The following is a 13,558-nucleotide window of genomic DNA, read 5'->3' as shown; positions in this document are numbered from 1 at the left end:
GGAAAGACTCTGCCCCTCCGCCAATCAAAGCTCCCCCATTGTCTCAATGCGAAAGCTGCACATGGTGGTTTCTGCCGAGCAAAGTTGTTGTTCCCCCAACCCTGAATAAGTTTGAGTTGCACACAGACTCCTGTCTCCAACATCTGTGAGTAAAACACTTTATTTCCTCCCCCTTTCCATTTCTCATTCTGACCTTCAATTGGTCACTTGCAGCAACTGAAGGGAAAGGAAGTGAATCCAGGGAGGGTGCAGACTCTGCAAAGCTTGGCCCAGGTCTCTCTCTCTCTCTCTCTCAAAGACAGTGACATCCTTTGCCCCCTCAGCTTGCCACAATTATTTGCCTGGCTAAAAGGATGGTCTCTTTCCCAATGTTCACAATTAAAGGGCTAGTTTCCCCAGGAAATGGCTGACATTTAAGGGGTCAGTAAACAGGCTAAATCCAACTCAGCCAATTACTTCCCTGTCGGAATACTCTCCATCATCAGCAAAGTAATGGAAGGAGTCATCAAAGGTCCTATTAAGTGGCACTTATTCTGCAATAACCTGCTCCAGGACGCTCAGTTTGGGTTCCACAGGGTCACTCAGCTCCTGACCTCATTACAGCCTTGGTTCAAACTTGGACGAAAGAGCTGAATGCCAGAAATGAGGTGAGAGTGACTCCCCTTGACATCAAGGCAGCATTTGACTGAGTATGGCATCAAGGAGCCCCAGCTAAACTGGAGTCAATGGGAATCGGGGGATAATTCTTCACTGGTTGGATTTATACCTGGCATAAAGGAAGATGGTTGTGGTGATTGGAGGCCAGTCATGTCAGCTCCAGGACATCACTGCAGGAGTTCCTCAGGGCAGTATCCTAGGCCCAACCATCTTCAGCTGCTTCATCAATGATCTCCCTTCCATCATAAGGTGAGAAATGGTGATGTTTGCGGATCCGCAAACATGTTCAGCACCATTCTCAACTCCTCAGATAATGAAGCAGTCCATGTCCAAATTCAGTAAGACCTGGACAATATCCAGACTCGGGCTGATAAATGGCAAGTTACATTCGCGCTACACATGTGCCAGGCAATGATCATCTCTGACGAGAGGATCTAACCACCACCCCTTGACATTCAGTGGCATTCCCATCGGTGAATCCCCCACAACCAACATCCTGGGGGTTACCATTGATCAGAAACTGAACTGGACTAGCCATATTAATACTGTAGCTACCAGGGCAGATCAAGGGCTGGGAATCCTACGACGAGTAACACGCTTCCTGATGCCCCAAAGCCTGTCCACCAGACATCTACAAGCACAAGTCAGGAGTGTAATGGAAAACACTCCACTTTGCTGGATGAGTGCAGCTCCAACAACATACAAGAAGCTCGACTCTATCCAGACAAAGCAGCCTGATTGACTGCATCGCCTTCCACAAACATTCAAACCTTCCACCACCGACAAACAGTAGCAGCCGTGTATACCATTTACAAGATACACTGCAGTAACTCCGAAAGGTTCCTCAGACAGCACCTTCCAAACCCACAACCACTCCCATCTAGAAGGACAAGAGCAGTAGAAACCTGGGAAGCCCACCACCTGGAGGTTCTCCTCCAAGTTACTCACCACCTTGACTGTGAAATATATTGCCATTCCTTCACTGTCCCTGGGGCAACATCCTGGAATTCCCTCCCTAACAGCACAGGGGATGTAGGGCAGCATGGTGGAGCAGTGGTTAGCGCTGCTGCCTCACGGCTCCGAGGTCCCAGTCTCGATCCCGGCTCTGGGTCACTGTCCGTGTGGAGTTTGCACATTCTCCCCGTGTTTGCTTGCGTTCACTCCCACAACCCAAAGATGTGCAGGGTAGCTGGATTGGTGACGCTAAATTGCCCCATAATTGTAAAAAATGAATTAGGTACTCTAAATTTATAAAAAACAAATGAAAAAAAAAACAGCACAGGGGATGTACCTACACCTCAAGGACTGCAGCAGTTCAAGAAGGCAACTCACCACTACTTCGGAAGGGCAACTGGGGATGGGCAATAAATGCTGGCCTGACCATCCCGTAAATTAATTTTTAAAAATTTAATATCGGACAGAAATATGTCTAGTGTTATATGGTATGTATTATATATTATTGATGGTTCTGTGATAACATACATGTATTATTATTTCTAGTTTTGTAAATAGTACTGTACCTACATTATATATTTCCAGTCATACAGTCCTTGCAGCACTGACAGAATCCATTTGGGAACTCAAGTCAATGCTGACTCTCTGTACAGCAATCCAGTCAGTCCCATTCCCCCTCGATATCCCTGTTCCCCCGCAGGTTTATTTTCTTCAAGTAACCGTCCTATTTTATTTTAAATGATTGATCATCTCGACTTCCACAACCCTTGTGGGCAGTGAGTTCCCTGTCATGACCACTCCATGACTAAATAAAATTCTTCCTCAGAATTTCCCTATCTCTAATCAGTAAATGTACTTGTATGGAGATTCTCTACTCTTGTGCAGGTTTTAGTGAGTTTAGATTTGTTGATCAGCACCTTCAGGAAAATTGGGAGGGATAGTAAGTGAATACAGTCTGTTTATTACACACATTTTTCATCCAGTAATATAGACATATATCTGTCTGGCAGCCTGCATGAAGATTTTCAGGTCTCTGTGTCCAGGACAGGAAGCAGTGAGCTTGGATCTGTCAAACAGCCTGAATCAGCACCTTCAGGAGAATTGGGAGGGTGAATATTAGATACAGCAGAGTGAGAATGGAGGGAGAGTGTGTTGGATTGAGATTTAGAGCATTCCAGGGAAAGAGAGAGGAAAGAATGTTCGATAGAAACTAGAATTGTCAGTTCTGAATTTCTATCCTGTACTGACAATGATTACTATTGTAAAATCTGTTTGCAGGCAGTTCGAACGAGAGGAGTTTGAGGCCGATATCTCATACTAAATATCAGGTCAAGAACTGACTGAGTCACTCAATTCTTGGGATCATCGGCCTTAGAATCTAGAAGGAGAAATGTTTGTCTATTCTGTCTGCTTCACGAGATTTTAAACAACAGTGTGTCTGGAAAAGCACTGAGACACACACACACCCGTGTGAGACTGTTACAGAGCACTGACTGTGGAAAGTGCTTCAACCAGTGACACAGCCTGAAAACATACTACACCATTCACAGCAGGGAGAGACTGTGCAGGTGTTTTGTGTGGACAAGGTTTCAACTGATCGTCAAGCGTGGTGAGACGTAAGATCACCCAGATCATGGAGAAACCATGGAAATGTGAGGATTGTGGGAAGGGATTTAGAGCCCCACACGAGCTGGCAACGCATCAACGCAGTCACACTGGCAAGAGGCCTTTCACCTGCTTTCAGTGTGAAAAGGGATTCGCTCAGATTGGCAAGCTGCAGAGACACGAACGAGTTCACACTGGAGAGAGGCCTTTCACCTGCTCTCAGTGTGAAAAGGGATTCGCTCAGATTGGCCACCTGCAGAGACACGAACGACGTCACACTGGAGAGAGGCCATTCATCTGCTCTCAGTGTGCAAAGGGATTCACTGAAATCGGCAGCCTGCGGAAACACGAACAAATTCACACTGGAGAGAGGCCTTTCACCTGCTCTCAGTGTGAAAAGGGATTCACTGAAATGGGCAGCCTGCGGAAACACGAACGAATTCACACTGGCGAGAGACCGTTCACCTGCTCTCAGTGTGAAAAGGGATTCACTGACATTAGCAACCTGCGGAGACACGAACGAGTTCACACCGGGGAGAGGCGGTTCACCTGCTCTGACTGTGGGAAGGGATACACTCGGTTATCCCACCTGCAGAGACACCAGCGAGTTCACACCGGGGAGAGGCCTTTCGCCTGCATTCAGTGTGAAAAGGGATTCACTGACAATGGCAGCCTGCGGAAACATGAACGAGTTCACACTGGGGATTATCCATTCAACTGCGCTGTGTGTGATAAGGGATTCACTAACATTGGTGACCTGAGGAAACACGAACGAGTTCACACCGGGGAGAGGCCATTCATCTGCACTGTGTGTGATAAGGGATTTGCTCGATTATCCACCCTGCTGAACCACAATGTCACTCACACCAAGAGCAGGCCCTTTAAATGCTCTGACTGCAGGAGGGGTTTCAAAAGCTCTCAGCTACTGATGTCCCACCAGCGCATCCACTCTGAGGTGAGACCGTTCAGCTGCTCTCACTGCACAAAGAGTTTTAGAACCTCATCCAACCTGATGAAACACGAGCGAGGTCACACCGGGGAGAGCCCGTTCACCTCTCCAACTGGGAAAAGATTCACTCGGTCATCACTTGCTGAGCCACAATGTCACTCACAGCAATGAGAGACCCTTTAAATGCTCCGACTGTGGGAGTGGGTTTAAAAGCTCTCGGGTACTGATGTCCCACCAGCGCATTCACACTGAGGAGAAACTGTTCAGCTGCTCTCACTGCACAAAGAGATTTCAAACATCGTCCACATTGCGGAGACACCAGCGAGTTCACACTGAAAGGAAGCCAATCCCCTACACTCACTGTGGGGAGGGATTCACTCAGTCGTCCAACATGCTGAGACACCAAAGGGTTCACAAGTGATGATGGGTTAGATTCTGCTGTTATTCCTGCTGTTAATTACATCCAGGACTGAACCTGGAGTGGGTGGAGGGGTTTGTCTCCTCGTCAACTCCTGGTGCTCGGATGTGGCGACCCTGGCGAACTACTGCTCCCCGGATCTGGGATACCTGACTGTGAAGTGCCGCCGATACTACCTTCCACGGAGTTCACCTCTGCCATCAACACGGCAGTCTACATCCCACCCCAGGTGGAAGTGAAGAAGGCGCTTGATGAATTGTAACCGCTATAAATAACAATGAAGCAGAATACCCGGAGGTCTTGTTCATCGTGGCTGGGGACTTTAACCAGGCCAACCTCGAGTGTACTGCCAAAATTCCACCAACACATGTCCTGTCCCGACAGGGACCCCAACATCCTTGACCACTGCTACACAAACATCAAGGGGGCCTGATGATCTATCCCGCCTGCACTTCGGAAAATCGGACCACAAGACGGCGCTCCTTCTCCCGGCATACAAGCAGAAACTTAAGCGGGAGAATCCGGTTAAGAAGGTTGTGCAAATGCTGGTCCGAGGCAACTGAAGAGCTCCCACGTGACTGGTCCATATTTAAGAACTCAGCAGCCAACCTAAATGAGTATGCCAGCACCATCACAGAGTTCATCAGCAAGTGTGTAGAAGATTGTGTGTCAAAGAAGGTAGTACGTACGTTACCCAGCCAGAAACCATGGTTTAATCGGGAGATTCACTCCTGACTGAAGGCCACGTCTGAGGCGTTCAAGTCAGGCAACCCTGACCTATACAAAAAAATCTAGGTACGGCCTCATCAAAGCCAACAGGGATGCCAAGAGACAACAGAAGAGTTGTCCAGACTAAGCGAGAATCATGGACTCTCATCGATTGTGGCAAGGCTTAAACTACATAATGCGCTAAAAAGCAAAGCTGAGTAGAATCTTTAGCAACAGCGCACCCCTTCCTGACATACTCAATGCATTCTATGCTTATTTCGAGCAGGAAACCAACAAACCTTTGTCATCTGCCCCAGCAGCCTTGGGCACACCCATGCCCACCGTCACAGCGTCCAAAGTCAGATTGGCCTTCTTGAAAGTGAACCCTTGGAAAGCGACAGGTCCTGACGGGAGTCCCTGCCATGCACTCAGATCCTGCGCGGACCAACTGGCGGGTGTGTTCGCGGACATCCTCAACCTCCCCCTACTCTGTTCTGAGATTCCCACCTGCTTCAAGAAGACCACCATCATACCGGTGCCAAAGAAGAACCAGGCAATGTGCCTCAGTGAATACCATCCAGTGGCCTTGACATTGATCATTATGAAATGCTTAGACCACAGCTGGAGTAATGTGTGCAGTTTTACTCCCCTTACCTTAGGAAATGTATTGCCAAAGAGGAACAGCAACAAAGTTTCACCAGACTTGTTCTGGATTTGGCAGGACTGTCCCAGGAAGAGAGATTGGGGAAACTAGGCCTCTTTTCTCTCGAGTTTCAAGGAATGAGAGGGGATTTCATTGCAACTTACAAAATCCATAAAGGAATAGACAGGGTGGGTGCAAGTGAGAGGTTTCCCCTGATTGGAGAGTCTGGAACCAGGGGATGCAATTTCAAACTAAGGGGGAAGTCACTTAGGACGGGTCTCAGAGGAGACATTTCTTTACTCAGGGGGTTGTGAATCTTTGGAATTCTCTACCCCAGAGGGCTGTGGAAGCTCAGTCACGGAGTGTGTTTAAAGCAGAAACTGACAGATTTCTGTTTCTTTGTTTAATAAATTAGTTTATTCTTATTAAGGGGCAGTGTGGCGAGGTCAATTCACCAATGCTGCACAACAAGTTCGGATCTGAGACCCACAAGGCACTCGGAGAATGTGCAAACTCCACATGGACAGTGACCCGGGGCCAGGATCGAACTCAGGTTCTTGGTGCCGTGAGGCAACAGTGCTAACCAGTGGGCAACCGTGCCACCCAACTGACAGATTTCTAAATATCAATAACACAAATGGATATGGAGATAGTGTGGGGAAAAAGACATTGAATCATAGAATCATAGAATTTACAGTGCAGAAGGAGGCCATTCGGCCCATTGAGTCTGCACCGGCCCTTGGAAACAGCACCCAACCTAAGTCCACAACCCCACCCTATCCCAGTAACCCCACCCAACCTTTTTGGACACTGAGGGCATTTTAGCATGGCCAATTCACCTAACCTGCACATCTTTGGACTGTGGGAGGAAACCGGAGCACCCGGAGGAAACCCCACGCAGACACAGGGAGAAAGTGCAAACTCCGCACAGACAGTGACCCAAGCCGGGAATCGAACCTGGGACCCTGGAGCTGTGAAGCAACTGTGCTACCGTGAAGTGGATGATCAGCCATGATCGTATTGAATGGTGGTGCAGGCTCGATGGGCTGAATGGCCAACTCCTGCTCCGATGGTATAAAGATAGGTAGGAAAGTAAACTGTGAAGAGGACATAAGGAGACAACAATGGATAGAGATAGGTTACGTGAGTGGGAAAAGATCTGCCAAATGGAGAATAATGTGAGAAAATGTGAAATTGTCCATGTTGCCAGAAGAATAAAAAAGTTTCTGATCTGAATAGTGAGAGATTGTAGAGCTCTGAGACTCAGAGGGATCTGGGTGTCCAAGAGCATGACTCACAAAAAGGGAATTGAATACAAAAGTAGGGATGTTAGGCTTCAGTTATACAAGACATTGACGAGTCCACATCTGGAGCACTGTGTACAGTATTGCTCTCATTTAAGGAATTATGTCAATGTGTTGGAAGCAGTTCAGAGAATGTTTACTGGACTCCTACCTGGAATTGGAGGCTGGTCTTGTGAGGAATGATTGGACAGGCTGGGCTTGTGTCCGATGGAGTTTAGGTGACATGATTGAACCGTATCAGATCCTGAGGGGCCTTGACAGGGTGGATGTGGCAAGGATGTTTCCTCTTGTGGGAGAATCTAGAAATTGGAGTCACTTTAAAAGTAATACTTGCCCATTTATGGCAGAGGTGAACGTTTTTCTGTCAGAGTTGGGAGTCTTTGGAACTCTCTTCCTCAAAGGGCAGTGGAAGCAGTCTTTGAATATTTTGAAGATGGAGTTGAATAGATTCTTTATAAGCAAACTTATCGGGGGGTGGTGGGAGTTGCGGTTGCAATCAGATCAGCCGGGAACTTATTGAATGGTGGAGCAGGCTCGAGGGGCCGAGTGGCCTACTCCTCCTAAATCGTATGTTATTACATCCTTTATAATAGATTATAGCATTTTCTTCCTACTGATGTCAGGTTAATGGGTCTGTGGTTCCCCGTTTTCTCTCTCCCTCCTTAAATATTGGGGTTACATTTACCACCTTCCAATCTGCAGGAACCATTCCAGAATCTATCGAATTGTGAAAGATGATCACCAATGTATCCACTATCTCTACAGCCGCCTCTTTCAACACTCTGGGATGGCGAGCAGCGGCTTTTGGGGATTTATTAACTTTCAACCACATTAATTTCTCCAATACTACTTTTTCACGAATACTAATCTCTTTCAGTTCCTCGTGCTCACTGGTCCCTTGGTTCTCTGTTTTTGGGACGATTTCTGTATCTTCCTCCATGAAGACAGACACTCATTGTTTAGTTTCTCTGTCATTTCCTTATTCTCCATTATAAACTCTCCTGTCTCTGCCTGCAATGAACCCACATTGGTCTTTGCGAATCTTTTCCTTTTCACATTTTGCAGGAACTTTTCCAGTCGTTTTTTTATGTTTCTCGCCAGTTTGCTCTCATATTCTATTTTCTCTTTATGAGTTTCTTGATCCTCCTTTGCTGAATTCTAGAACAAGTTTCCAATCCTCGGTGTTACACTTATTTTGGCAACTATATGAGTGATAAGATCTTTTATTTTATCTTCAAAAATGAGCCCAAGATCTGGTTGATTGGAGGTGTCCAAAAATGCAACTTTATTGCTAATTATCCACCTTGATCCTCTTACATAAAAATAAATCAAAATTCAGATCAAATAATACATCAAAACATAATAAAGAGAGTTAAACAAAAACATAAGAAAATATTAGGAAATGAATAGATGGTTCAGAATTTCTTAAAGCATGAATACAGAATAAACTTTAGTCATGAAACTTTAGTCTTAAATAAATTCTTATCAATGGTCTAACCCCTTATTGGTTTCAAATTCTCAGCTGAGGCTTCCTGATTTATTCAAAAAACTCTTGTCACTTGGAGCATGATTTGTTATCCAGGCATTGGTCATTACTTAAAATTCATTAATGTCTATCAAATTAATTAAATGTCTACATGCTCCCGCCACGTGTACCAATCCTCTGAAGGTAAGGTGTTCTGCATTAACCTTGCTTGTTGCTGAGGTTTTGCTACATTTTGTAAATGTTTCTGTTGCTAAGGCTGCAATACTTTTTCATTACTAGATGTATTTGTAGAACAATGGTTTATTCATTACGAGAGCTTTTATGCAACTTTTCTAGAAACCGTGTTAGATTCTGACACACATTAAGTTGCTGTACAGCAATTCTCATATTTTTATCTGAAACAATGACTTTGCCTTGTGGATATTCCTTTTTCTGTCTGTATGTGTACTGAATTTAAGAATTATACTGCATTGATTCTTCAAGGCACCAATAAATCAGTGAAGCAATAAATCTGTAATCGATTAATGAGCCTCTTCCTTTGACCTGATGGAATCTTTAATTTTTCTTGTTAGTCACGGTTGCGTCACTTTTCCTGTTGGATTTTGTTTCTTAAAGGAATCTATATTTTATGTAAATATGTGATAATTCCTTAAATGCGACTGCCTGTGTATCATTACACATTTTATTGTAAGTTCCCAATCAACTTGGCCCTCATAGCTTGACCGTTTCCTTCTGAGACAGAACCATGTAACCACCATAGCCTATCTTCATCTGAACTGCATGCTTTGGGGTTCCAAACAGAAACAGGAACTATCTGTCATCTACCTTCCAAACACCCTTTCACTCTGTGATCCTGGTGAAATTTGAAGCCAAGTATTTGCCACAAGGCTCAAGAGCATCAGCCCACTGGAGGCAAAGTCGTGAGACCGGCCAGTCCAGCAGAACGAAACCCTCCGACCCTCCCCATTGACCAACTGACAGAATGAACACAATGCTGTTCTGGGTGTAATTGAGAGTAGCAACAATAACAGCAGAATCCAACCCCTGTAATCACTTGTGACCTTGTTGGCGTCTCAGCAGGTCCAAGGAAACACAGAATCCCTTCCCACATTGAGTGCAGGTGAATGTTCACTCCCCGGGGTGAACTGGCTGATGTCTCCGCAGGGTGGATAAATGTCTGAATCCCTTCCCACACTGAGAGCAGGTGAACGGCTTCTCCTCCGTGTGAACTCGCCGGTGGGACGTCAGGCTGGCTGATTGATTGAATCTCTTCCCACACTGAGAGCAGTTCAATGGCCTCTCCCCAGTGTGAACCCTCTGGTGTGTTTGCAGGGTGAATGACTGACTGAATCCTTTCTCACACTGAGAGCAGCTGAATGGCCTCTCCCAGTGTGAATGCGCCAATGAGCTTCGAGTGCAGATGGGGCTTTGAATCCCTTCCCACGGTTCCGGCATTTCCACTGTTTCTCCATGTTTTGGTCTCCTTGTGTCTCTCCAGGTTAGACAATTGAAGCCTTACTCGTACAGAGAACACGTGTACAGTCCCTCCCCGCTGTGAAGCTCTAACTGGTTGAAGCTCTTTTCACAGTCAGTGCTCTGGAACACTCTCACTCGGGTGTGTGTGACCCAAAGAATCAAGTGACTGTCAGATCAAGATGTGATGTTTGGGATTTCTGTCTGTAATTCGTCCTTTTCTAATATCCTGGAAAAACAATTTACAAAATACATCACTGTCAGTACAGGATAGAAACTCGGAACAGGCAGTTCTAGTTTCTATGGAACATTCTTCCCTCTCTCATTCCCCAAAAGCTGTAAATCTCCATCCCACACACTCTCCCTCCATTCACTCTATCTAATATTCACCCTCCCAATTCTGAAGGTGCTGATTCAGGCTGATTGACAGATCCCTGCTCACTGCTTCGTGTCCTGGACACAGAGATCAAAACAAATAGGAGCTGCAGTCGGCCATTTGCCCCATTAAACTTGCTCAACCCTTTATTTGTCGTATGAGGAACGGTTGAGGACTCTGGGTCTGTACTCGCTGGAGTTTAGAAGGATCGGGGGGGGATCTTATTGAAACTTACAGGATACTGCGAGGCCTGGATAGAGTGGACATGGAGAGGGTGTTTCCACTTGTAGGAAAAATGAGAACCAGAGGAGACAATCTCAGACTAAAGGGACGATCCTTTAAAACAAATGTGAGGAGGAATTTCTTCAGCCAGAGGGTGGTGAATCTGTGGAATTCTTTGCCGCATTTGAGTTTTCCTCATTTGGGAAGGCCCATGTGCCTCGGACACCAACGACATGGCCGGTAGGGACAAGCCCCGCCATCAAGGTAGCGGATTTTGTTGGACATTATCGATCAAGGCCAAATCACTGAGTGTGTTTAAGACAGAGATAGATAGGTTGTTGATTATTAAGGGGATCAGGGATTATGGGGAGAAGGCAGGAGAATGGGGATGAGAAAATATCAGCCATGATTGAATGGCGGAGCAGACTCGATGGGCCGAGTGGCCTAATTCGGCTCTTATGTCTTATTAGTGTCACAAGTAGGCAGACATTAACGCTGCAATGAAGTTTCTGTGACAATTAAGGCTGAACCTATCCAACCTTGGCTCCCTTACACAATTGAAATCCACACCACCCATTCCCATAATCAGCTGGTGAGAATCCAAATCCTAGATTTGACTATTTTGAAAGCAGTGCTGGATAGATTCTTGATAAGCAAGGGAGTGAAAGGTTATCGGGGGAGCCGGTGGGAATGTGGAGTTGAGGTTACAATCAGATCAGCTGTGAACTTATTGAGGGGAGCCTGCTCCACAGTTTGGTTGTGGGATGCAGAATGTATTTATCCCATAACCCGACTCATTCCACTTCCCTTTCTTTTTCCTCTTTTTGGAGGTCATGTTTGGCTGATCCCACATGCTATTTACACGTATGAACCTTTTGGTGTTTGCTGGTACACAAAATCGGGCTGCCCTAAAATTCGGCCCCTTAAGTGAACGTCTGAGCACCCGGGACAAAACTGAATAGAACCGACCCCCCTAAAATTCGGCCGGTTAAGAAAGCCTCAATCACTGTATGGTTGTGTTAAAAGATGGCAGTGTTCGAAGACAGTTTCCGACCACTCCAAGCCTCAGCCATTATCAGGCTTTTTGTTTTCTTTGAAATAAGAACAAAAAGAAAGGGGTTTACACATAGTGACACTATAAAATGCAGAGATTAAGCATCAGATAATAACAGAAATGATGCTTGATCTCCCCAGGGCACCAACGGACGACGACACAGGATGAAACCTGGTATTCTCATCATTCTCATCACCGGACTCAAAACGCAGGACATTGTGAACCTTTTATACCCCGGCTATCTGTGGTTTTCTCCACCTGACGCAGGGAATGTGAGGATGGTGGGCAATGGATACACCCGAATAAGAGTATTATGTTCGGGTGTTTAGCACATGGCTAAATCGCTGGCTTTTAAAGCAGACCAAGCAGGCCAGCAGCAAGGTTCAATTCCAGTACCAGCCTCCCCGAACAGGCGCCGGAATGTGGCGACTAGGGGCTTTTCATAGTAACTTCATTGAAGCCTACTTGTGACAATAAGCGATTTTCATTTCAATAATCAGAGGCTTATTTACCAAAAGCCAAAGAGGACCTCGGATGAATGCTGTCTGAGTGTCACCACAAAAGGGGATTGGTGGGGATTTTCAAATAATGGGTGTCCTGAAATTGGATGTCTTGCTTATAGCCTCGAAAAAGGATTAGAACTTGGACAAAAGTGCCCCGGGACACTCCTCGAGGGTCATTTCACTCTAGGTGAGATCAGGACAGGACTAAAGCCAGCACGAGACAATAAATTAAACCCCCGACCTGAGGAAGTGCACTAGATTCGGTTAAAATTGGCTTTTACACAAAAACTTCACTGAAGTGATCCGATTAACCCAGGAGGTAACAAGGCAGATTAAGACAAGTGGAGCCACCATGTGGTGGGATGAGGTTTTGGACTCGGATGTACAGTTACACTCGAGCATTCACCTCATTTTACCCCTGGCTGCAATCCTGATCCTGTTCACACTAATGTACCTCATCATCCTCACAGTCCAATTCCGTAGGTGGGAAGCCAAAATAGCCACACATCGGGACTTGGGACCCATGTTTGTGACACGGGCCCCCCAAATAGCACCAAATTAGAGGACCCTCTGGTACTCCTACTTGTTAGCACCAGTAACTGGAATTACTGTATTTACTTGAATGTGTATTCGTGTACTTGTTTTTTCGTTTTCCCTCTGTTTGTATTTTGTACGGGCATTTTTCATGTTTCTATAACTGCCTGCAGCGCCCCCATACCATCCATCACCTCCCTCAGCCCTGCCTGCATCACCCCCATACCATTCATCACCTCCCTCAGCCCTTCCTGCATCACCCCCACACCATACATCACCTCCCTCAGCCCTGCCTGCATCACCCACATACCATCCATCACCTCCCTCAGCCCTGCCTGCATCGCCCCCATACCATCCATCACCTCCCTCAGCCCTGCCTGCAGCGCCCCCATACCATCCATCACCTCCCTCAGCCCTGCCTGCATCACCCCCATACCATTCATCACCTCCCTCAGCCCTTCCTGCATCACCCCCACACCATACATCACCTCCCTCAGCCCTGCCTGCATCACCCACATACCATCCATCACCTCCCTCAGCCTTGCCTGCATCGCCCCCATACCATCCATCACCTCCCTCAGCCCTGCCTGCATCGCCCCCATACCATCCATCACCTCCCTCAGCCCTGCCTGCATCGCCCCCATACCATCCATCACCTCCCTCAGCCCTGCC

The 13,558-nt window shown here is 46.5% G+C and overlaps 2 protein-coding genes across 2 annotated transcripts in view; one reads left to right on the top strand and one right to left on the bottom strand.

Annotated features, from left to right (window-relative positions):
• LOC140418046 (uncharacterized) overlaps positions 1–13,558 on the bottom strand; it is a 108,401-nt gene that overhangs the window by 64,267 nt on the left and 30,576 nt on the right. The gene's annotated exons all lie outside the window — the stretch shown is intronic.
• LOC140422334 (uncharacterized) lies at positions 49–9,249 on the top strand. The gene is made up of 2 exons (XM_072507368.1): positions 49–145; positions 2,890–9,249. The coding sequence occupies exon 2, from the start codon at positions 3,245–3,247 to the stop codon at positions 4,334–4,336; it is 1,092 nt and encodes a 363-aa protein (XP_072363469.1). The 5' UTR covers positions 49–145; positions 2,890–3,244; the 3' UTR covers positions 4,337–9,249.

Source organism: Scyliorhinus torazame, chromosome 5 (genome assembly GCF_047496885.1).
Source record: "Scyliorhinus torazame isolate Kashiwa2021f chromosome 5, sScyTor2.1, whole genome shotgun sequence".
In the NCBI taxonomy this organism is placed as follows: domain Eukaryota; kingdom Metazoa; phylum Chordata; class Chondrichthyes; order Carcharhiniformes; family Scyliorhinidae; genus Scyliorhinus; species Scyliorhinus torazame.
The sequence above is the reverse complement of the archived record's forward strand: the minus strand, read 5'-3'. Positions and strand labels throughout refer to the sequence as shown.